General features: G+C 38.4%; 1 protein-coding gene across 1 annotated transcript; it reads right to left on the reverse strand.

Annotated features, from left to right (window-relative positions):
* Positions 1-383: 383 nt before the first annotated feature.
* SLC17A3 (solute carrier family 17 member 3) lies at positions 384-20,210 on the reverse strand. The gene is given in 15 exon segments (XM_027128544.1): positions 384-585; positions 750-886; positions 1,801-1,891; positions 2,185-2,335; positions 2,427-2,553; positions 2,832-2,959; positions 2,962-2,992; positions 3,116-3,234; positions 6,760-6,846; positions 9,521-9,608; positions 9,690-9,923; positions 10,127-10,338; positions 13,826-13,942; positions 16,116-16,199; positions 17,955-20,210. Coding segments are annotated over 14 exon segments (1,635 nt in total). The 5' UTR covers positions 17,986-20,210; the 3' UTR covers positions 384-585; positions 750-751.
* Between the last annotated feature and the right edge of the window lie 4,887 nt (positions 20,211-25,097).

The raw sequence follows: 25,097 nt of genomic DNA on the forward strand, positions 1-25,097 counted from the left end.
AACTGCAGTCCCCACAAGGAGGAACTTTAGAGATAAATGCTCCCTATCCTCACTCTCCTGCCTCCACTGAAAATCCAGCAGGAGGCAGTGGACAAGAAAGTGTGGGATGCAAACCACTCAGGTCAGCCTCCTGGGGCCCGAGCAGGATGCAGGAGAGTGGAGCACACAAAGGGAGGAACACATGGACAACATCCAGCCCAACAAATATATAAATTAATATTCATTTTCACAAGTAGGAGGAATCATTGCCCTAGGGAGGTTACTGCCCTCGATTAAGAGTTTCAAAACATAGTTTCCTGTTTAGAGATTCAAAAACTGTGAATCTAGCCTGCTGGCTCCCATAGAGCAGCTCCTCTGAATTCATTGTTAACTCTATGAAGATGACATGTTCTTGGCTATCATTTTATTTGAATTTTCATTCATCTTATATTTTTCTCAAAATGAAATCTGAGTAAAATAAAGAACTGATCTCAGATTTGAAAAGAGCTACAGCAAAGAAAACTTTTTCTGTTGGTATTTTCATCACTGAAGGCTTCTCGTTTATGAAATAAGGTGCCTAATGATTTTCCATCCAAGGTGGGGTAACTAAGAAGGAAAAATGGCATAGAATTAAAAATTTAATACTCCAACATAAAATAAAAATTAAAAAAAATTGTAAATCAACTATTCTCCAATATAAAATAAAAATTAAAAAAAATTAAATAGTGCTTCTCTGGTTATAACCATTAGATGAAATCATTTTTCTTTACCTTCATAAACGAGTGAGTTTCCTCTCTTTAGCCCAGTCTTGGACATCTGCTTTTCCAAATATAAGGTAGAGGATCAGTCCTAATGTGTTAATGGCAAATGACAAGGAGAAGACATTCCTCCATCCAAATTCGGGGTCCTGAGGAGACAAAACTTCAAGTAAATATTACCCCTTTCATCCCTTTTTCTATGAAACTCATTAACAGTTTAGAAGACAATGTTCACCAGTGGGTTTTCATGTAGAAATTCATTTCCTGAACACAGCTTAATAGTTTGATGGAAAGAATTTCAAAATGGATTCAGAATGTTCTTCATAAAATGGACTTAAGGACCGTTGCAATTAACCTCCAGAATTGTATTTGTCCCTATTTATCAAAGTGCCATACATTTTCTCTTTTGTGCGAATCATGACTATACATATGCTGATAATATTTCTTCTTGCAGTGCAAGAAGAATCTTGCAAGAAGAAGATTGAGGGCTTTGGAGCTAGATAGGTCTAAGTTAGGAGAATTCCAATTCTACACCCTCTTAGTGGAAAGACATATTCTATCAGATTTTAATCATCAGGAAATGAGGACAATAATGTTTCATTTTCATAATTGGTGGGAGAATCAATAATTAAATGAGATTACTGCATATGAAATACCTATAATAATACCTGCATGTATCAGGCACTTAAACATATTTGATTTTATTATCTCTTTGCTTTTGCATGGTTATGCAAATGAAAATTTCCAAGTGTTGCAGAAGACATGGCAAGTTGCATATATGCATGGATTCATCATCTTCTCACAGGACATCTATGTGGCTGTGTGATTTCAAAGACTGGATATTACCAGTGGATCACTAGTGAGTGCTTTGGTTTCAGAATAAGTAAAGATTGAGGTCATGAAGGAAATCCTTTTATATTTTTCTTTGCCAAGTTGATCTTCATGACAAAGTTACCCACAATTTAATTTTATTATCCAAAATGTGAAAACATTTTTTTATGCTATTGCCTTTATGAATGGATTGAGCAGAGTGTTTTAAGAATCCTTAACAAGAAAACTTTACCTGACTGAGAAGAAATCCACTGACAGTGGGTGCCAGGATAGCAGATATCTGTGCAAACCCCCTCGAGGCTCCCATGAGAAAGCTGGAATGCCTGTGGGTGACAGGAATGTTCCAGGCTAGATCCATAGACACTTCAGCTCTGCTTAGCATATGAATCCATCATATAGTAATTATGTCAAAAAGGACTCTCTCTGTGTATATTCAATGAAAGGTACTGAGACAAATCAACAACACCCTCCTCCCACATACTTGAAAAAATGGCCACAGGCTATCAGTGGTCCTTGCCCATGATTTATAATTTCACAAAGTTTGGGGCTCCCGGAAGGCTGCAGGCTAAATCTTTTTCAGGAAATATGAAAATGAGAGTGGAAATTATAGTCCTACCTTGGAGCAATATCTAAGGCATTGATATAGATCCCTGGCTGACTAAACAAGCTTAGTCCACAGGAGAGCGTCAGAAGGCTCACTGCTGTGATATAGCTGGAGGCAACGTATGGCAGAACCACAAGGGATGCTGAAGAGGGGAGGCTTCCTATGGAACGAGGAACAGATGAATTTACCAAGATACATCTTTGGCTGTTGTATGCCTTATGAATTATCAGAGCTTTTGGTCCTATTCTTAACTAGAACTGTGGCAATTTTCCTCACTGTAACAAGCCTAAAATTCTTGGTCAGAAGGAAATCTGCCAGGTAACCTCCCAGGATGCCAACGACCCAGGCAAAAATAAAAGGAAGGGCAGACAGGAAGCCACTCTGAGGGGAAAAACTTGAGTAAACCATCATAATAAAGGCTGTGAGATCACACCTTGTATTGATAAAGCACTAATAATCATACCGACAACTCTGAAATCATACTCTGCTAAGAAAATCAGTAGCCTCTTCCATCATACCCTCAGAAAAGCTACGCACATGACTGTTACATTATCTCTTGGTAATAAAAGATAAATTTTTCTAGATGAGATGATTTGTGAAGGCAGAGTAATTCGAGAGTCATGCAAACAGGAGAAACGGGTGGAGGGAAATATACTCACATCTCTGATATCAACATTGAACACAGAGCTGATGTAAGTTGGTGTGTATACAACCATTATGTTAATTAACCATTGATGGCTGAAACCGCAAAAACACAAGGACCAGAGGGGTAGAGATCTGACCATAGGTTGATGGGAAGAGGCTGCTTAGAAGAGCTGACCTGAAAACAAATTTACTGATTAGAATAGTAAGATCTGAGACATGCTCACACGTTCTTAGTCACCCTGATAAATCCAGATGCTGATACAAGACCTCTGGAGAATGTCAGAGTTTTTATGTGTACCTGTTGGGCCAAGGAGGATATGATGTATTCTTTTTCTGTGATGTTTATCCATGGGTGAGTGACAGGGTCATCATAAATCAAAACAAACCAGAGAAGGCAGGAGACACAGTCAACACCTCCTGCCAGCAGAGGTAAAATTGGTAAACTTCTGTGTGAATATTTTTACATTGGGTTATTTTCTGGTGTGGTTCCTGGGAAAAGCTCTTGCTCTTAATATCTTCTTCCCATTTCTCAAAATACTCACATGAATATCACAGCTTTCTAGAACCCATTCCTTTAGATTTCTTGATTATTTGTGTACACAAAAATGGTACTACACTTGATATCTCAACCTTTTTAATACTAATAAAGGAAAACGATTTCTCTGCTCACAACCCTTCTGACATCAAATGTGTGGGGTTTTCACACTAAGAAATTCTCTAATTCTCTACAGACACCAACCTGGCATCCTACAGTTTAGCTCAGTTCTGACACTATCTGGCCTTAGCACAGACCCTACAGAGTAAGGGCTCAGTCACACAGGCTGCCCCCTACTTCAGATACTAATTGCAAGTAGTGAGTCCTCAAATTACCCACACTTCTGTTCAACTTTACTACAAATTCAGAGGTTCCCACAACTCCCTCTTAGTCTGCTAATTTGCTGGAATAGCTCACAAAAGTCAGGGAAATATTCATTTATGTTTACTGGTTTATTATCCAAAATATGATAAAGGATACTGATGAACACCCAGATGAAGAGATACATAGGGTGAAGTCTGGAACGGTCCTGAGTGCAGGAGTTTCTGACCCTGTGGAGTTGGGGATATGCTACCGTCCCAGCACGTGGATGTGTTCACCAACCTGGAAGCTCTTAGAACCCCATAGTTTAGGGATTTTTATGGAGGCTGTATCATGTCGCCATAATTGATTATTAACACAATCTGATGCACCCTCTCCTCCTGGGAGGATGGAGGGTGGGGCTAAAAGTTCCAAGCTTCTAATCACCGCTTGGTCTTTCTGGTGGCCTCTAGCCTGAAGCTATCCAGGAGGATACCAAGAGTCACCTCATTAGACAAAAGATGTTCCTATAACTCAAGAAATTCCAAGGGATTTAGGAACTCTGCTTAGATGCTCCTATCATCCCCACCACTCACCACGAAATTACAAGAGTTTTAGCTCTGTGTCAGGAACTGGTGGCAGAAACCATATCTATATATTTCTTATTATGTCACAATTAGCCATTCTAATAGGTGTGCAGAGGTAGCTCATTGTTTTTATTTGCATTTCCCTAATGACTAAGGATGTTGAGTTGACCACCTTTTCACATACTTATTTTCCCTCTCCCTATCCTCTTTAGTGAGGTGTCTTTGCCCATTTTTAAATTGGGTTTTTGTTTTGTTATTGAGTTTTGAGAATTATTTACACACTCTGGATAAAAGTCCTTATTGTATATGTGTTTTGCAAGTATTTTCTTTGGTGTCATAGCTAAGAAATCTTTGCCTAAATAAAGAGCAAAGATTTTCTCATATGTTTTCTTTTAAAAGAATGATAATTTCAGATCTTACAATTACATCCAACATTCATTTTGAGTTTTTGTATAGAGTGCAAGATATGGATCAAAATTCTTTTTTTTTTTTTTTTGAGCACCATCTGTTAAAAAGACTATCCTTTCTCCATTGAATTGTTTTTGCATCTTTGTCAAAAATCAGTTTATCATTAATGTGTAAGTCTATTTATGACTGTATTCTGTTTCAGTGATCTGTTTGTCTCTATGCCAATACCACAATGTCTTGATGACTATAATCTTATAATATACCTTGACATCAGGCTGTGTTAGTCTTACAACTTTGTCATTAATTTCCAAAATTGGCTATTCTAGGATCTTTTTATTTTCGTGATAATTTAGTTTTCAGTGCATGTTTCACATCTCTTGTCAAATTTAGCACTGTTATCTATTTTTTGATGCTATTGAAAATGGTACTGTTCTCTTTAAATTTCTGATTCTTTCAACTTTTGTATGTCTAAAAATGTCCTTATTTTGCCTTTGTTTTTGAAAAGTTGTTTTTGTCTCTAGAATTCTATGTTAACAGATTTATTTTCTTTTTTCTTGCAGTATTTGAAAGATGTTGTTCCACTGCCTTCTTGCTTTTATTGCTTCTGATGGGAAAGCTGCAGTCATCATATCTTTGTTCTTCTCTCTCTAATTTTAAACTTTGGCTGCTTTTAAGATTTCATCTTTATCACTGGTTTTGAGCCATTTTATTATGGTATAACTTGGTACAGGTTTCTTCATATTTCCTGTGCTTGAGATTCATTGACTTTTTTGGATCTGTGAGTTTACAGTTTCCAACAAACTTGGAAAACTTTCAGCCATCATTTCTTCAAAGGTTTCTTTCTGCTCCCCCATCCCAATCCTCTCCTTTGGATACTACACACCTTACTTATGTTCTCATTTTATTATTACTTTTTTCTCTGTGTAGGTCATTCTGGATGGTTTCTATTGCTACTTTTAATTTCATTAATCTTTTCTTCTGTTGTATCATCTGTCATTAATTCAATCCTTATATTGTAGTTTTTATCTCTAGAAGTTTGACTTAGGGTCTTTAAAAATATATTTTGCATGTCTCTACTTAAATTTTGAACAAATAAAGTTATAGTAACTATCCTTGTGTGCTAATTCTAACATTTGTGTCAGTTCTGGGCTGGTTTTGATTGATTGATTATTCTCCCTATTATGGATTGTGTTTTCCTGCCTTTGTCCATACCTGGTAACCTATGCCTTGAGCCAGACATTACGAATTATATCTTGTTGGGTGCTGAATATTTTTGTATTCCTATAAGTATTTTTGAGCTTTGTTTGGGGTACATTTAAATTACATGGAAACACTGACCCTTTGGGTCTGGTCATCATCATTTGTTAGAGGGATGCACAATAGTGTGTCCTCTAGAGCTAATTATTTCTCACTATTGAGGAAAGACATTTATTAGGATTCTGCCCAATGGCCCAAGAATTATACAGTTTTTCATTCTGTCTTGTGGAAACAGGCACTATCCCTGATTCTCTATAAGTACTGGACACTATTCTTTAAATTTTTCCAATGATTTCCGGCACACACACACACCCGCCCCCCACCGGCCTCAGATGATGTCTCCACACAGGTATTCTAATCAGTGCTCTGGTGAGTATCAAGGGGGACTCTGCAGATAGCCAGGGTTTTCTCTGTGTGCAGTTGTCTCCTGTTAGGCACTCTTTCCTGTGAGCTCTACCTGCCTTACTTTCTCAGGGCTCTTACCTCCATCTCCTCAACTCTGATACTTCTGTCTCTCACAAACCACCACTCTGCAAGCCTGTCCCCTACTGCCTGCTAGGGCAGCAGATTCTGCCAAATCACTTGGTGTTAATAATGCATCATGGCAGGTTAACAGCATCATAGGCAGGTTGGTGTTAATAATGCATCATGGCAGGTTAACAGCATCATAGGCAGGAGGACTTCCAAATCCTTTGATGGTACAAGTTAATTCTTCCCTACTATTATATTAAGACATTTTCTTTTACTAGGATCTTTCTGTCTCGATTCATTTCCTCCAGAAAAGTACACACAGATAGATACTCAGAAGAATCTCCCTGAATATGAAAACCTAGGAGTGGGGAGACAGCAGCTTACCAAAGATACAGAAGACAAAAGGCCACCCAAGGGCTTGACTGATGATGCCACCCAGGAGGATGGCAATGCAGCTTCCCAGCATCATTCCTGCAAAGAGAGAACAAGCTGTGGGGCTCTGGACTGCCACCTGATAGATGCCTACAGAATGACAGATGACATGTTACAGAGCAGTATCACCATTAAGAGATAAGCATAGTAGAATATATGGACTTCAAACTTGTGATTGAGTTCATATGTTCTCCTGAGGACCCATTTTTCTGGCAGTTCCCTAGTAACATTGCAGATGACAACCATGCTTCCTTTTATGTTATTTTAATTTTTAATTACACAATTCATATAACATATGCTATTGTAAAAGTAAATTACTGCAAAGAACCAAGGTTCCCCTCACGTGCCCCCCAATCCATCCCCACTCGAATGTTAACCAACAGCTACAATTTATTATATGATGTATAATTGCATACATTTTCCTCTTTGCACACATACATAGTGTATATCTATACATACCTGCATCTCTTGGTAAATGCATTTATGTAACATGTAGACAGAAAGTTAGATAGATTTGTCTATTAATGTGCTAATAGCACTGTTTTAATTTCCATGGCTCTACCGAGTATTCTCATATATACTGAGGCACATATCCCTTTTACAACTTCTTCAAAACTAGACTATTATGTTTTTTAAAATTTTCCAGATGAACATTAACTTGTCAACTTTTATATATATGTATGTGAGTTATTATTAATTTTAAATAAGCAGGACCATAATGTACCTATTGTCCTGTGACATTTATTTTTTATTTAACAATTGGGCTTGTAAATATTTCCATGTCACTGCAGATGCTACCTAGTTGTTACTTATGAACATAAACTTAATTATCACTTCTGAACTTAAACATAATTTATTTCTGTACAGTAAAATAACAGACGTAGGCTTGCTAAACCAAAGACTGTGCATTTTTTGACAGAACAGCTGAAGTATGCTGCTAAAAGGCCATACTAAATTAAACTGCCAACAAAGATTGTTTTCCTCATCTCTTGACAACATTGGACATCCTCAAAGCTCCTAGTTTTCCAAATATGAATGCAAAACAGTATATAAGTTTTTCTTTTTATAGTGCAGTTGAACATTTTTTTCATTTTTATTTCTTTTGTGAACTGTTCATAATCTTTTTTTTTGTTTCTTTCACTTGTTTAACTTTGTCTCAATTTATAGAATCTTTATGTGTTGTGAATAATAACCCTCTGTCTGTCATGCTGGCTGCAATTCTATTCTCCCGATTTAAACTTTGTTTATGGTGTCTTTTGTAACCTAGCAGTTGTGAGTTTTCATGGGGTCAGATCTGTAAGTTTCCTCTGTAATGACTTCTAGATTTACTCCTTTGCTTAACAGGGCTTTCCTGATCTCACAGTTAAAAAAAAAAAAATCAGACCAGGGCTTGGACCCGTGTCCCCTGCATTGGCAGGTGGAGTCTTAACCACTGTGCCACCAGGGAAGTCTCAGCAACTGTTTTTTATAGCAGTGTGTTCTTTTAAAATGAATATCATCTACACATATTCCCGCGGATCTCTCTGATGTTATTTGTTAATTATTTAAAATCTGCTTTCAATTCCTTTTTCATTGGGGTTAGTTCTTGCAGTTTTTGAGTTTGGTTTCTCTCTTTCATGCCCTTGATTTCCTTCAAATGTTTGAGGATTTGGAAAAGCCAATCCTTTTTTTTTTTTTTTTTTTTTTGCGGTACACGGGCCTCTCACTGCTGTGGTCTCTCCCATTGCGGAGCACAGGCTCTGGACGCCCAGCCTCAGGGTCCATGGCTCATGGGCCCAGCCGCTCCGCGGCATGTGGGATCTTCCCAGACCGGGGCACTAACCTGTGTCCCTTGTCTCGGCAGGCGGACTCTCAACCGCTGCGCCACCAGGGAAGCCCAGCCAATCCTTATTTATATTTGAGGATATCCCTTAGTCAGCTCTGATAACCAAAGTGAGTTTCCTTAGTCCAAACTGGGGTCTCCATTCCCCTATCAGTGGATATGAGCTCAGATGACAAAGACTAATTGTCCAGGGTTGTGAAGGGCTCTAGAGAGGCATAAGGTCAGGCAGGGTGTGTATGTGTGTGCACGTGACTCGTTTTCTGGCCTTGAATAATCCCTGGCTCTCCTACCCTTCTCTCCTTACCCAGCACCCATACTTTGGCAATTTCCAGTTTGTTAGCCCTACTCTTTCCATTTTTCATTTTGACTCAATGTAACTGAAGCTTTCTTCCTCCAGAATATTCATTCCAAGTACACTGTCCAGACAGATCATTATCAGAAAGCAGTTCTCAGGACAACTGAGAGCAATTCCAAAGAAAATTAAGTTGGATTCATGCCTCACACTGAACACTAGTATAAACTCCAATATGTCAAAAATTTAAATATAAAAAATGAAACCATACATATTCATTAAAAGCCAGGTTGGATGCTTTTGTAACATTTCTAACTATGACTCAAACCCAGAAACCATAAAAGAAAAGAATGATCAATTTGACTACATAAAAATGTATTTTTAAAAAATGGCAAAAGGCATTATAAGCAAAGTCAAATCACACATGACAACTTGGGGAAAATAACTAAAAGTCATGTCACAAAGGACCCATCCCCCTAGTTTATAAATACTTGATTGACATTGAGCAGAAGACAAAGAACCTTTCAATAAAAAAAGTTGAAGAACTCAGTGAAAGAATGTTGGATTATAGTGGACTCATTTCCGTTATATGTTTTTACCTGAGAAAGCAATGCTGCAGAGTCGGCTTCATTCATTTGGAGGACTCCATCTTTCCCAGAGTGCAAAATGACCCCCATATCCTAACCCCTGAAAAAAAAATAGAGTTCTTGATATGTGGTCCCATAGAGAAATTCATATCCGGCGCATATTTATAAAATATCTGGGTACCAGGCTCACGCCTTGAAGTATTCGAGTTGCAATGAGGAAACCTAGTCCAAGGTCAGCTGCCAGAGGGGTGAAGAGAACGAGAAATGAGGATCCAAGCAGAGCAGCACCAACCATTCGCTTTGTTCTTACTCTTCCAGCCAGGTATCCACTGGGAGCCGGTGTCAGGATCACGCCATAGTTGATAGAACTAAAGATGATGCCCTGGATTTGAGGGCTCCAATCATACACAGGGGCCTTAAAGAAACAGAGAATGCTTTGGCAAGCCATTTACCGGAAGGCTGTTGCATAACTTAAGAAGCCTCTTTAGATCTTCCACTGGCTTTCAAATCACTATTTCCTCAATTAAAACTTCTTAACATATAAACTCTAGAAAAAATAAATATCCGAACAAACAAATAGCAAAAACAAGAACACAACTTAAATCTTGCATGGCTTACCCCCGCAGGAAGACTTTTTGGGGAATTATTTGGGTCATCAAATGAGTCAAGAGGCAGCCCCTCAGTGGAGCTGTTAAACTGGGACTGATGGTTTGTGCTGTTGGCCATGGTTACCATGGTGATGTTCATGATAATATTTTGTGCCATTATTATGAAGTTGCAGAGATGTGTGATGAAGGCTATTCCATAGCGAGTGGAACATAAGCTTGGAGCTGGAAATATTATGACATTATATTAGTGCTTTCTTTATTGAATCTCATTTATTTTTCACAAGTTATAATACAGAAAGGCATCACCTGATGATTTAAGTGGCACTTCTATCGGCTTTGGGAAAGAAAGATTCCAAAAGCAGAAAATGACTGAGTTGAGTCAAAGCGTGTTTTATACCACAGCTTTATAGACCCTGACTTGCTCTGGGGTGTTCTGTTCTTCCTGCAATTTTGTCTCTCCCATTCCTAGGTTACTGTATTCTATGGTTGATGAAATTACTCATATTTAAATATATATAGATATGGATATATAGAATATATATATTAAAAGTAAATATATACATATAAATGAAATATGTATAGTATACATATTTAAATTATATAATTTGTATTATATGTACTATATTACATACATATATAATGTAAATTTTAAACATTGAAGGAGTTGTTCATTGGTATAGATTTATTATTCTTCTCATATGTCTCAGTCAGTGAGGGCAAACTTTCATTTAAATTTTGAAATTAAACCTCTAGAAAGATTTTCTCATTAGAGAAAAATTGACACTGACAAACAATGAAAAATATAGTGAAAGTGAAAAAATAACAGAAAAAGAAATGAGCACAAAATTAAAATAATCTGTTTTTGTACTTCCAGGAAAGACGGCTATTGCCAGGAAGAAACTATTGCAACAATCCAGAAAAGAAGTGAAGAACCGTGAACTAGGGTGGTAGCAGTAGAGGAACTAAGATGTGATAAGATCCCAGATAGATTGCAGTAGGGGAATAACTGAATCTTGGTTTCAATTTTACAGATGGGTGAGGGAAGGGCATTAGAGAGGTTCTTGTTCTAAACAGCTGGAAGAATGGAGTTGCTGTTCAATGAGGAAGAGAGTTCTGCAGAAAAAGCAGGTTTGGGGGCAGTGGGATGATAAAGAGCTTATTATTGGACAGTTAAGACAAAGATGCCTTTTAAGCACCCAAGAGATGTTGAGAATGTTGTTGCATATAAAACTCTAGAGTTTAGGATAGAGGCTGAGGCAAAACGTTGGGAGTTAGTAACATTCAAGATGATACTTGAAGCCATGGTATTTAGGAAATGAGAATAAATAGGGAAGATAACCAAGGACTGACTCTAGGGCTCTCCAATGCTTAGAGGTTGGATAAATGGGAAGAAACTGTCAATGGAAACTGGGAAGAAAACCAGGAAAGTGTGGTGTCCTGGAAGCCAAGGGGAAAAGGGCTACAGGGAGGAGGGAGTCAGTAGGTGTGTCAGATGTTTCTGATAGGTTATGTAACATGATGACTGAGAATTAACTCATTTACTCCTCACAATAATCCTATGAAGCAGCTACTACTACTATTCCAATTTTACAGGTGCAGAGAGGTCAGCTAATAGTTTAGCTCAAGTGTCTATGCTCTTAAACACTGCACTGCTTGTGTACAGTGGCTTTTATTTTGTCCCAGATGACTCCATGAGAATACCTTTGCCACAATCCGAGTGCACTCATCTGTGGGGTTTGTATGGTGTAGGAGAGGAGAACAACACCATGCATCATCAAGAAATCTTCAAAGCTTCAAGAAAAGAGGTGCCTTGAGGTTTACAAAAGAGCCTGTCCCTCAAGACCATACTCTCTTCTTAAGTAGAACACAAATCTTTGCAGTGAATGTAGTGGGGAAGGAAGAATTTGGAAGAAACTTGTAAGTATACTGTAATTAGAGCGAGGAGCTAAAAAATAATATCTTTGTAAAGGTTTTCCTTTCTTTTTTGGAGCTGGGTGATGACTTCCTATGTCAATCAAATCAACTAATAATTTATCAGTTCTTTGGCCTCTGATCTCCCCAGCTTGCTTTGGTATCCTAGAGGCCAAAGGCTACAGAAAGCGAGTATCAGCAAACCAGGAGACTAATGGCTCACAGATGGGTGGGGTGAACACCTGCCTCATGAGATCGCTGAAAGATCCACTAGAGGCTGTACTTAAAAGGCTTAGTCTGGTGCTTACTGCATATTAAGCCTTCCCTACAGGCTACTACGTGTGTTCTTAAAAGTTATTTGTTTCCCGTGTCTAGTTCAAATATATGAAAAATAATGTTGGTAAAACATCTCATGTCTTAAAATTTAAAAGCTCAGTATATAATACAATAATACTGCCTTTTGTCAAATTGAAGTTGTCATTGATTTAAGATGCATTATTTTTTGCTCAACTAAAAATCAATTGATCAACTAATCAACAAATCAAACTTAATAGATCCAAAACTAAACCCCCCTCCCAATCTTGCTCCACCCAAATTCCTTCCCAACTCAGGTGATAGAAATTCCATCCTTCCAAACACTTTGCAATTTATGCTTGATTTCTTTCTTTCACAGCCTACATCCAGTCTATCTAGAACATACTGCTTTCTTTACACTCAAAATGTATGTAGAATTCAACCACTTCTCACCAGGGCCACTGCTATCTTTTTGTTTAAAGCCTCTTCCATGTGGTTCTAGCTACCAACATCTCTTGCCTAGATTTTTGCAATAGCCTTCAACTTGACTTCCTGCTTCCAGTCTACTCTCATTACAGCATTTGGAGTGCTCTAGTCATACCATAAATTTGATCACGCCATTTTCTGCTCAAAATTCTCTATGTGGCCACACTATTTTTCAGATTAAAAACTAAGGTCTCTTTAGTGGCCAATGGAAATGAAGTATTTATAATCATTGCTTAAAATTTTTATTTTTCTTAGGAAAAAGCCCTGAGGAAGTAATAATTCCAACTGTAGACAAGTGTTATGTTACAGGATATCATGAGATATATAGATAGATAGATAGATATGTTATATATAACATATACAATATGTTATATCTATATAACTATATCTATCAATTAATCTATCTGTATGATAGGTAAGCAAAAACCCCCAAAACTCCACAACTTAAATATCCAACCACAGGGATTTTTCAGGTAAATAATACTTTATCTATTGGATATATTGAAATAATAATATGTATCCTTTAAGAATAATGATTGTATTATAAAGCAAATTGAAAAGTATGTGTGGTCCAAAACATACAACATAATATATACAGCACAGAACTATATAAAATATACATGTAAACGAAGGCAATAAAAACAAATTACAGTGGTTACATTAAGCTTAGTAACATCTTTTTTCATATCTTGATTTTTTGAGGTTTCTGTAAATAATTTTTTATACTTTACTTAAGCAATACAATTATGCTTACAATATTACATGCAATAACAAGCAGAATACACAATACTATGTGTAGACGATTTGGTAGCATTTATCAAGAACGCAAGTGCATATGGACTAAGATTAGGAGGTAATCATCAAAAATAAAATACTTTTTTAGAAATGTACATTAATAGTACTTGATTTTTAAAAAACAATTAAACACCTTAAAAGACATTAATTCATTTCTTTGTATTATGATATTGTAAAAATCCACCATAAAATCCTAAAACCACATAGTCAAGGTTGAGTTTACCTTTCCCAGGACTGAGCTTCTCATCCCCTTGTACATCTTGGGAGTACTTCCCTGCCGTGGGACTCAATTCTGTCATGGTGGCCATTGCGTTCTTCTCTCCTGATGACTGTTTTTCACCTACAGGGTGATATTATCCAAGGTGTCAGCCACGAGAAATGAGACTTCTTTGAAACATTTAAAAAGTGGGCAACAGGCAAACAGAAGCTGGGCCGTTCCATCTGGATGGGGTATAAGGAGGATCATTACCTAGTCCTGGCTCAATACAACAGGTGTTCTGTGCCTACGGCGTGGAACCGTTTATCATGTAGGATCTGGAGTACTCACTGTGTGCCAATTTGAGAGCGCTGGATTTGGAGCTAGGCATTTCTAAGTTGAAATCCAGGCTTGTGATTTACCTAATGTGCTGAGTGCTACCAGGAACAAATTTGTGTGTTTCAGTTTCCCATCTGCTGTTAATAAGAACAATGACGACAACAGCGCGGCAGCAGCACCTTCATCAAGGACTGTAAGGATTCAATAGACTGCACGTGCCGGGTGCTCAGCAAGTGGTTGCTATGTGGTTTATTGCCATCGTTGTTGGAGCTACTACAGATGTGGGTCACCGCGGAGCTGTCTCCTTCTGGCATCCTCTACTGCACCTGAGAACCTGGCTTCTGGTACCCCTGATGACTCCCACACTGCTTCCCCGTTTGACCCACTGTGAGTGTCGCTAACGTGTGTCATCGATAATTGGAGACCAAATTTGTATAATGAGATGATACAAGTTTTAATTGGATAAATTTGACATGTAATGTGTAAATTTAAGGTGTACATCTCGTGTTACTTTGATACATTTATATATTGTAAAACGGTTGCCGTTGTGATGATATTTATCACATTATATACTTAGTACAATATTATTACCTATGTTCAATAAACTGTACATTAAATCTCTATGGCTATTTTAGTACTTGGTACAAATTTGTACCCTTAAATACCACCAATGTTACTCCCTACCCTCCATCCCCTGGTAACCACTGTTTTACTCTCTGTGTTTTTTTTACATGTTTCATTTTAAAGATTCCACGTATAAGTGATATCATGCTGTATTAGTCTGTCCCTGTCTGGCTTATCTGATTCAGCATAATGTGCTCAGTGTCCATTCATGCTGTTGCAAAAGGCAGGATATCCTTTTTCTCATAGCTGAATAATATGCCATTGTGTATATATACAGGATGATACAATTCTAACCCTGATCATTTTTGGCCACAAGTTGATGATAGGTCTACAGTGTTATAAAAAAAACTAACACAGAGATCTTGACCTTTCTGCTTATAAGAGAAGTAAAACATCTTTCCTACATACAATATTAAGATCTTTAATACCCAAGGGGATTCTTGTATGGTACTGTGTGTAGAATTACAATATTTGTGCTATGTTTAGTGCTCAATTTATTAATGTTAAACCTCTTAAAGGAAAAGTTTCAAGACATGTAACTATTTATGCCACTAATAAATCAAAGTTGTTGGTTCAATAAATAATATCCTCTTAAACATTTAAACACTGGCACTTAATAGACTCGGTCTAAAACCAGTGTTGCAAACTAAGGTATGGCTTCTTAGCATTTATAAAAATTAAAAGTTTCATTAGTGCAGTAAAAGTTTCATTATGCACGTGCCATAGGCTGCCCCCTTAGGATATAAAGTTAGACCCTCTCTGGTGGCACACGGCCAGCAATGTTGCTTCTCTGTCTCACTTTGTGAGAGTGTGGGGTTACCAGGGTTGACTGGTCTTTCCTATTCCTGACCCCACTTTCCCTCAACTGCTTGCCCTACTTTCAGGACCCAAATCCAACCATCCTTTGTATAAACGAACCTTGTAGGAAGACATATGTCTTTTAAAAAATGGGGCAAACTTCTGTCTATTCCCCTCTACATATTGAAATTTTACTTTTAAAATATCCCTAATAATGCTATCCTTCTTTGTGTTATAACTATTATATGAGCATTTCTTACATTAATACCTTCTTTTTAGAGAGTTATTATGGAATCATGGTTTTAAAACGATTCCATTTCTATGTAATTCTATTTTCTTTTCATGTTATAATTATCCTACTTGGGTGCAGGTCAAGTTCAGAGTGTGGCCTTTGGATGTCTCCTCTCTATTTTTATACATTGTTTTTCTTAAACAGCTTCATTGAGGTATAACTGACAATGAACTATGCTTATTTAAAGTGTACAATTCCATAAGTTTTGAAGGATGTATACCCATGAGACAATCAATGCAATCAGAATAGTAACTTATACATTACCCCCTGTAAGTTTCATCCTGTCCTTTTGTAATACTTCTCGGAAGCATTTCCCAGCTCCTGCCCATTCATCCTGCTCTTCTACCCCTGGAAACAAGAGATTAGCTTGCATTTTCTAGCAATTTGATAGAAATGGAATCATATAGTATGTCCTCACTTTTTTCCTGGCTTATTTCACTCAGCATAATTATTTGGAAATTCATCTATGTTGTGTACATTAATACTTCATTCCTTTTTATTGCTGAGTAATATTTCATTGCACGGTTATACCACAATTTGTTTATCCATTCATCTTTTGATGAAAATTGTATTGTTTGCCGTTCATGGCCATTACAAATAAAGATGCTCTGAACATTCATGTACAGGTCTTTGTTTAGACATGTGCTTTCATTTCTCTTAGATAAATACTTACGAGTGGTACCTATGAGTGGATACATACCATATGGTAAGTATATGTTTAACTTTTTGAGAAAATGATGAATTGTTTTCCAAAGTGGTTGTACCATTTTACACTCTCACTAACAGTGTATGAGAGAGTTCCAGATCCTCTACATACTCAACAATTTGATGTGGTCAGTCTTTTTAGTTTTAGACATTCTAAAGGATGCGTAGTAATATCTCATCATGGTTTTAATTTGCATTTCTCTAATGAGGTTGAGCATCTTTCCATGTGTTTATTTGCTATCAATACATCTTCTTTGGAGTGGTGTCTCTTCAGATCTTGGCACTGGGCATTCTAATTCCCTGGTGTGGCCAGAACATTTCAAAAATAGGCCTTTTAAATGTGAAACTAACACAACATTGTAAATCAAGTATACTTCAATTGAAACAACTAGGCCTTTTGTACCCAGGGAAATTGCCCTGATTTTAATTGCAAAGGTTGCTTGGGAGATACTTTACTAAAGACAAAGATGTGGCCACCTGCATTGTCTTGCACAACCTGGCAATGCTGAACAGGAATATGTTGTTTTTATTAACACCTTTTCCCTATGAGTGATATGTATTCTCACTTCCGTGTTCTGTTATGATGTCAGTCAATGTAACTCTGTGGCTGTGAGACTTTACCATCCCCCTGCTGTGGGACTGTTTGGACTGGAACATTCTGAATGTTAGATTACGTCCAGTTTTCTATTATCTCTGTTCTAGACAACAAGGCATGCCTTGTCTCGGAAACCTGAGTGCCCAGTCCCAGCAGATGTGACCATATATTCAATACACAGAGATCATTCTCCCAGGAGGTTTTACAAGCATTCGCTCACACAGCTAAACAGGTGGTTGAGTATAGGCAACAAACAGGGATCCACATAAGGGAAAGTTCAGAGAGCAAGTGGCTGCCCAGGGAACATCTGAATTCCAGGGAAGGTTGGTGACCTCAAGAAAGCTTTCTGGCTGGATGCCCCGGCAGTGAGGTTGCAAGGGTAATACAATTCCACTCCCACTAGCCTCCAAGGCATAGGACTATACAAAAGAAACTACATACATATATTTATATATTATATATGTTTTGTATATGTGTGTGTATACACACACACACGCACACATATTTTTTAACAGCTACCTTATTTTCCATTATTGGTCCAGAAAAGGCTGCTGGTTGCCTGAGTCAGAGACTATATGGCATCCTGAGATGTTTCTGGTTCGAAGCAGTGTTCACAAGGAATTATACTGAGGTTTACCTTCCTGCAGAGACCACTGGGTTTAAAGGCTGGGGGTGTGCAACCAATAGTACCCTCCCTATACATCTGTGAGGGCACAAGTGTCATCAAAAAGTTGTAACTTCTACATCTCTGCCTTGAGGACTCTCCCTGATCACCTCCTTCCAACTGTCTTCAGCCCACCTACCGTTTTCTGGTGGCCCTGGTGACTGTTCCATTGCCTCATCTCGACATTTCTTCTTCTATCCCCAGCCATTTTAGTTTGGTTAAATTTCACACCATCTCACTGGTTCCTACTCAGCATTCTTCTAGATGCTGTCTTAGACTAGAGTCACCCCCAGCCCTGCCTTGTGTCAAAGCCCTCGACCCTAATTGATCTGGGTGGGAAACTAAGGCAACGAACTTGATTACAAAAGGATGGAGTCCCTCAGGACACTGGCACTAGTCCTGTTGCTGCTGTCAATCTGCCCAGGAGAAAAGCCCTGCACAACCTTCGCGGGGGCAATGAATCTTCATGTAAGAGATGGCGCTGTGACTGCCAAGGCTTTCTTATCTGAAGTGTTCCTTCACAACCACTCTGCAGCTCTTCTCCCACCAGCTGTTGCTGCAACAGAAATTATGAAAGCTACTGTTATTAACTACTAACCCAGGCAGTTTACATCAACCCCAGATGGAGCTATTACTGACCCTTTTCAGCCAGCTCATCCCGTTGGCAAATGAAAGAGTTGATGTTTGCTTACAAGCCCCAAAATTAAACTCCCAAAACTCAGCCTTTAAACATTTCCCTAGAGCGCCTGTTTCTTGGAAATGTCTTCCACAGTTGGCATTTTCTCAAAGCTTATGGCTCATCGGGGACAATACTTCAGCTTCCTGCTTCTACCTCTCTTCTCTCTGCCTTGTTACGGAGATAAGGCTTTAACATCTTCATTCACTTTTTTAAAAAAGTCAATATGAGAAAACCTGCGACTTGGGGGGTATACAAAAATTGCCAATTGTTACACAGAAAGGACACTTGGAGAGCTTTCGTAGCAACACCGAGGTAAGTGACTTACTTAGTGTCTGAGGAAGGACTTCGACTTAGAACCTGCTCTTCCTTCACGCTCTCTCCCTCCACAGCTTTGCCAGCAGGCAGCTGAAGATGCTTTGCCACCTGGGGCTTGACTCGGTAATCATTAATGAGATTCATCAAACTAGAAGTTGAATGAGAAGGCTTCTTGCCAAGTGGCCTTTGGGGAAATTTTCAGAAAAGTGTGACTTGAGTACTCGGAATCTGAACCCCCTCTGCAGTTCTGCCTGCTTCTCTGCCAACGTGTGATTCTCGACCTTTCTCCTCAGGTGTATCTCCTGAAAACCTCAGATGCGTCCTCTAGTTCAGACATTTGCGTGTGGTTTTTACTTTGCTTTACTGTGTCTTCGATGACTTTAGTTCTCTTTTGAAAAGGTTAAAAAAAGAAAGAGAATATTATAATTAAATGCAGTTTAGTACTTTTTCCCCTTCTTTGTTGTTTTTTCTCTTTGAAATTTTAAGTTTTTCTTTGAAATACTGAACTATAACAGATAAAGTTGAACTTCACTCTATTGCTTTCCCTGATCCTTTCTCTTTTACACACACACACACACACACACACACACACACACACGAACAATAATCTGTCTCACATAAATTTAGTGAGGTTTCTCCACATTTTTCTATTTTTACTATCTATAGGTATGTTCACAAACTATATAAAATAATGCTTTGTATCATTTCTAAATTTGTGTACATGCTATCATGCGGTATGGGCCACACTCTAACTCACTTTGGAGAATAAGCAACATGTATTTGGAACACCCACATGGGCACAGTGGAAGCCAACCTCTCTCAGTTTATGTTGACTTCTTTTTAACTATGTGCCTATGCAGTTGAAAACATCCTCACTGCTTTCCAAGTTTGCATATGGTTCTGCTTGTCTTTGTCTCAGAGATGAAGCAATGTCTTCAGATCTCCAGCTTTATGTAGACAGTTCATTTCCAGCTCCCTGCACGCTCTGTGCTTGCAACCCAGACACCTTTCCCTATGTGAGCATGAGAGTCAGTCTCCAGCCATGGAGAATTAAACCTGGTTCTGCATTTCTTTGAGCTCTCCTGGCTTAAGCTCTGGCTCATCACTTTGATTTTAAGTTCCTTCTTAGTTATTAGTTTATGGCCCCTGAGGAGATCTCCTTTTGATTTTGAGTTTGACTCTTTATACCTATTTGGACTATATCATGGGAGAGTAAATCCCCTCCCAGCATTCTGGTGGAGGAGTGGGACCCTGGCAAAGTCTATTACTGAGATCAAGGATTCTGAAGGAGGTGCCTGGGTCTTGGGGAGTCCAAGCTACTATTTTTCTTTTCGTTTTTGGCTGCGTTGGGTCTTCATTGCTGTGTGTGGGCTTTCTCTAGTTGTGGCGAGCAGGGGCTACGCTTCGTTGTGGTGCTTGGGCCTCTCATTGTGGTGGCTTCTCTTGTTGCAGAGCATGGGCTCTAGACGTGCGGGCTTCAGTAGTTGTGGCACACGGGTTCAGTACTTGTGGCCCACGGGCTTAGTTGTTCCGTGGCATGTGGGTTCTTCTTAAACCAGGGATCAAGCCCCTGTCCCCTGCATTGGCAGGTGGGTTCTTAACTACTGCACCACCAGGGAAGTCCTCCAAGCTACTATTTTTCAAGCATTTATTATATGTCCTCCTCACAATTCTTTCAGGTAAGTTTTATTATATTCATTATGAGATAAGAAGAGAAAAAAACCAATCTGTTCCGTCTGCACTTTGGGAATTTAAGCATGGATAATCTAAGTCCATTATATAGAAGAAAGGGATGAAAATTTCACCTTCCTGTGTAAAAGCTTTTTCCCTGAGTCATTTTTTGAAGGACTCTGAACTCTGCGATAAATAATCAACAACATTAGAATTCAAATACATCTAACCCTGAATTATTATCCAAGTCAGAAAATGTGACTTGGTTTTGCAATTTAATTTTTAACTTCATCTTAAAATGCTCAACTTGGAGCATTCTTGCATTCAACTTGCTTTGATTTGCTAGAAATCGACGTAAGTTGTCTCTGTGTGGGAAAAAATCCAACTTTGCTTCATTTCTATAATTAATTTTCAAACACTTGAATACAGATAGAAATATCATCTTGACTTAGATTGTGATATCTACCTTTTAAAATTTTTATATGTTTTCCTTTTGAAAAGGGTTGGTTTTTAAATTGCTTTCTTTTAGTCACTAGAATTATTAGAAAGGATAGGGTGCACATTTCTCCTGTGGTAACTGTTGAAGTTACCCTCAGAGCTGGTTTCATAAGACTGTGAACAACTGTCATTAATAATTAGACACACGGGGACTTCCCTGGTGGCACAGTGGTTAAGAATGCACCTGCCGGGCTTCCCTGGTGGCGCAGTGGTTGAGAGTCCGCCTGCCGATGCAGGGGACACGGGTTCGAGCCCTGGTCCGGGAAGATCCCACATGCTGCAGAGCAACTAAGCCCATGCACCACAACTACTGAGCCTGCACTCTAGAGCCCATGAGCCACAACTACTGAGCCTGAGTGCCACAACTACTGAAGCCCGTGCACCTAGAGCCCGTGCTCCGCAACAAGAGAAGCCACTGCAATAAGACCATGAACCGCAACAAAGAGTAGCCCCTGCTCACTGCAGCTAGAGAAAGCCCACGTGCAGCAACGAAGACCCGACGCAGCCAAAAATAAATAAACAAATAAATTTATTTTTAAAAAATAAGGTATAAAAAATGATTAGACTTGACAGCTCGGTAAGATGTGGGCTCTGATTCTGGCTGCTGTTTCAGAGGGCACCAGTGTACAGTCCTGCTGTAATCACAGAGAGCCTGCTGTTTCTAGTCTAGGAGGATCTGGCAGAGGAAGCACCTCTCATGTGCACACTCTGCCCCAACCCTCATAATGTCTAGCAGTGATTCAGGGGCAGCTATCGAGAAATCACATCGGATGAATCTGAATCCTGAAATGAAAGACTTGACTAAATGGTAACGGTCACTCTCTGGAGCTTGGCTGCTTTTTCACACACACTCGAAAGGTCGGAAACCATGAACCCAAATGATGTGTCATGTCTGCTCAGAATCTAAAGTCCACATCATGGTACTGGCAAATCCTTTTTTCTCCAAGTTCAAGTCAAACTCCTGTTTGCCTCACCATCGCTATGAACAAATGGGGTCAATCCGGTCATCAAGTTCATATTGGAAGACCATCTCTATTATTCTGACTTTCATCAGCTGATCAGAATGGTATGTCTTTTGTTATCTACACAACACATTCAAGTATGTGCTAGATTGCCATACTGCAAATACTCCTTGCTTTTGTCCTTAGATATGGCTTTCTTTTACTCTACTTTCTAGTTTCAATGCCCCTTACTTCTGCAACTGCAGTAACAGGAATGCCTAACTCAAACTGCAAAATCTTATGCTATTGAAGATAGCAGTCATAGGAAAGAAAAGACCAAAACACAGGAAATTCTATTACAATTAGGATAATAAATTACAGTTTGTGCTTTTGATGTTCCAAAAGAAAAAAAAAAGAAAAGAAAATGAGTGCTTAATCACATAATCACTTTTCATTACTCTACAGAGATTAATGGCAATATACACCCATTTCTCCTCTGAACTCCAAGGTCAGAGGTTTGCAGGTGTGCCTCATTCTTCACTCCAGATCAGACTCTATTCCACAGTCCAGTCTGGGAACTGACCTTACGTTCTGGTTGTTAGACAATGGCAGCTGTTAAGGAAGCTTAAGGTAGTCTAGCGTTAGGTTTAATAAAAGCAAGTTTTAGACTAAATTCTACCACATGTGCAGACATTTATGAATCCTACTGCCTGGAGAAGTGGTCAAGCACACTGTGTCTGAGGGGCCAAAGCCATCAACAATTACACCAGCAGCGAGTTGTTTTTAACCAGAATTGAATATCATAAACCAAAGACATTGTTAAGAGACAGCTTAGTTTTTAACATTAAAGTTCTAGTTAGCGTGTGTTTTTGCTAATAATTCATTGGTTGTGAATCACCCAGTCAACTAGTAAGTTAACACGGCAGGGGAAAAAGGCAGTTTAATCTTTCTCTCAGCATTGACACCTTTCCTTATGAATAAAATAGGTCTTTTGCAGTTTCTTGTTTCCAAGGTGGTATAGTACTGTGTGCATGTGCTCTGATGTACCAGTTATGAAATGATATCCTCTATCTTTTACTTTTCGATTAGAGGCTTTAAATGTCATTTCATGCCATGTTTAAAGCTTTTCTTCAGTGTTTAAATACCATCTTCATAATGTTCTCAATCTTTGATGGTGCCTTGATTTAATCTGTTACCTAATATGCTAATCCAACTCCTTCTCTATAAATTGTTTAGTATATTTCCAACTTACTGAGGTTTTCAGTCAGTCCTGGAGACACTGTGGCCTCAGCCCAGGTGCCATGTTTTCTAAGATCATTCTCCTCCCCCAGGTCAAATAGTTCTTGCTAAATCTAGGGGTTGTCCAGTCTAACAACAGTTGATTGTGGGTGGGTGGATATATGACCCAAAGTAGGCCAACATTATTCCTCATGGATTTAGATTAAGGGGGTCAGTCTCTCTCAAGTGGTTGAAACTGAAATCTACAAAATGTAGGTGCTGTAGAGGGAATCATTTCAAAGTGCTCTTGGTAGAGGCCACAGTCAGCTACTAGGCTGTCTGGTTGACTTTGCTTCCTGAGTGGTTGATGCCAAGTATTAATACTATCCAATCAGGGTGAACTTCAAGCAGCTCATTTACATGTATTCTTTTTTCTACTTTTCATCCAGTCAAAGATTGGGTTGCCCCAACACCTCATTTGACTACAGCAATTGTAAATAGGTCCCACTTTGTCCCAACTGCCATTTTCTTTACCTTGAAGTAGTGGAAGGCTGGATATATTATACCTGGGTCTTCCCTTAAGGATTTTGCTATCTCCATAGATGATTCTAAGAAAAATTGCTGTCTCTGAAAACGACTCTAAGAAAACTTTTACCAAAACTCAGATTTGCAGGAGAGATGGCTTAGAGACAAGTAGATGTCCATCTACCTTATTAACCTTTTGAAACAGGTATACCCCAACATGAGCATTTCATCCAAGTGTATTGAGAAGTATTTTGCCAAAGATACCTTCAAGCACTTAGTAGGAGGTGCTTCCTACCTGGCTCCTTGTTACAGGTTCTGGACCATCCAGGGAGATCCGATTGTCTGTGAGCCTGCTCCTGCCCAGGGAATTGACTAAGCATGCTGTATCTGATGATATCAAGGCCATCATCAAGTACACCAGTTCTACCCAAATAAGCTGCTGTTAGGAGGATATAAACAGCATAAGACAAAAACTCTTTTCAGAGCCATCAACATTTTCATTTAATAGTTATCACAATAAATTTATATTTCTAATATAAATATCTGTGTTACCTCTTTGTGAATTGTCCAGGGTCCTGTAAAGTTGACATTCTTTGTAAACTCGTATCCTTTCTATTTAAAATATCTATTACCTTATCTGATATAAAATTAACTTATCTGGGTGGAAATATAATAAAGAATTTTTCCATTATATTTTTCTTTGCTTTTCTGTGTTGCAATGCTACTGATAATTTGTGCTGTAATATTGTATTTGGCCATCTTGCTGAATTCTATCATATGGTTGATAGATTTTTGAGGAACTGCCATACAATTTTCCATAGTGGCTGTACCAATTTATACTCCCACCACCAGTGTAATGGTTTCCCTTTTCTCCACATCTTTGCCTGCATTTGTTATTTGTAGATTTTTTGATGATAGACATTCTGACAAGTGTGAGGTGATATCTCATTTTGGTTTTGATTTGCATTGCTTTGATGATTAGCAATGTTGAGCATAATTTCATGTGCCTGTTGGCCATCTGTATATCTTCCTTGGAAAAATGTCTGTTCAGGTCTTCTGCCCATTTCCTGATTTTTTTTTAAATATTGAGTTGTATAAGCTGTAAATATACTTAGAAAATTAACTCTTTTTCAGTCTTATCATGTGCAAGTATTTTCTCCCATTCCTTAGGTTGTCTTTTCATTTTGTCCATGGTTTCCTTTGCTGTTCAAAAGCTTTTAAATTTAATTAGGTCCCATTTGTTTATTTTGCTTTTATCTCTTTTGCCTTAGGATAGAGATCCAAAATCATATTGCTATGATTTATGTCAAAGAGCATCCTGCCTATATTCTCTTGTAGGAGTTTTATGGTCTTAGGTCTTACATTTAGGTCTTTAATTCATTTTGAGTTTATTTTTGTATACGGTGTGAGGAAATGTTCTAATCTCATTCTTTTA

Source organism: Aethalodelphis obliquidens, unplaced genomic scaffold, assembly GCF_003676395.1.
Source record: "Aethalodelphis obliquidens isolate GAN/ISIS:26980383/991018 unplaced genomic scaffold, ASM367639v1 scaffold34, whole genome shotgun sequence".
Taxonomy (NCBI): domain Eukaryota; kingdom Metazoa; phylum Chordata; class Mammalia; order Artiodactyla; family Delphinidae; genus Aethalodelphis; species Aethalodelphis obliquidens.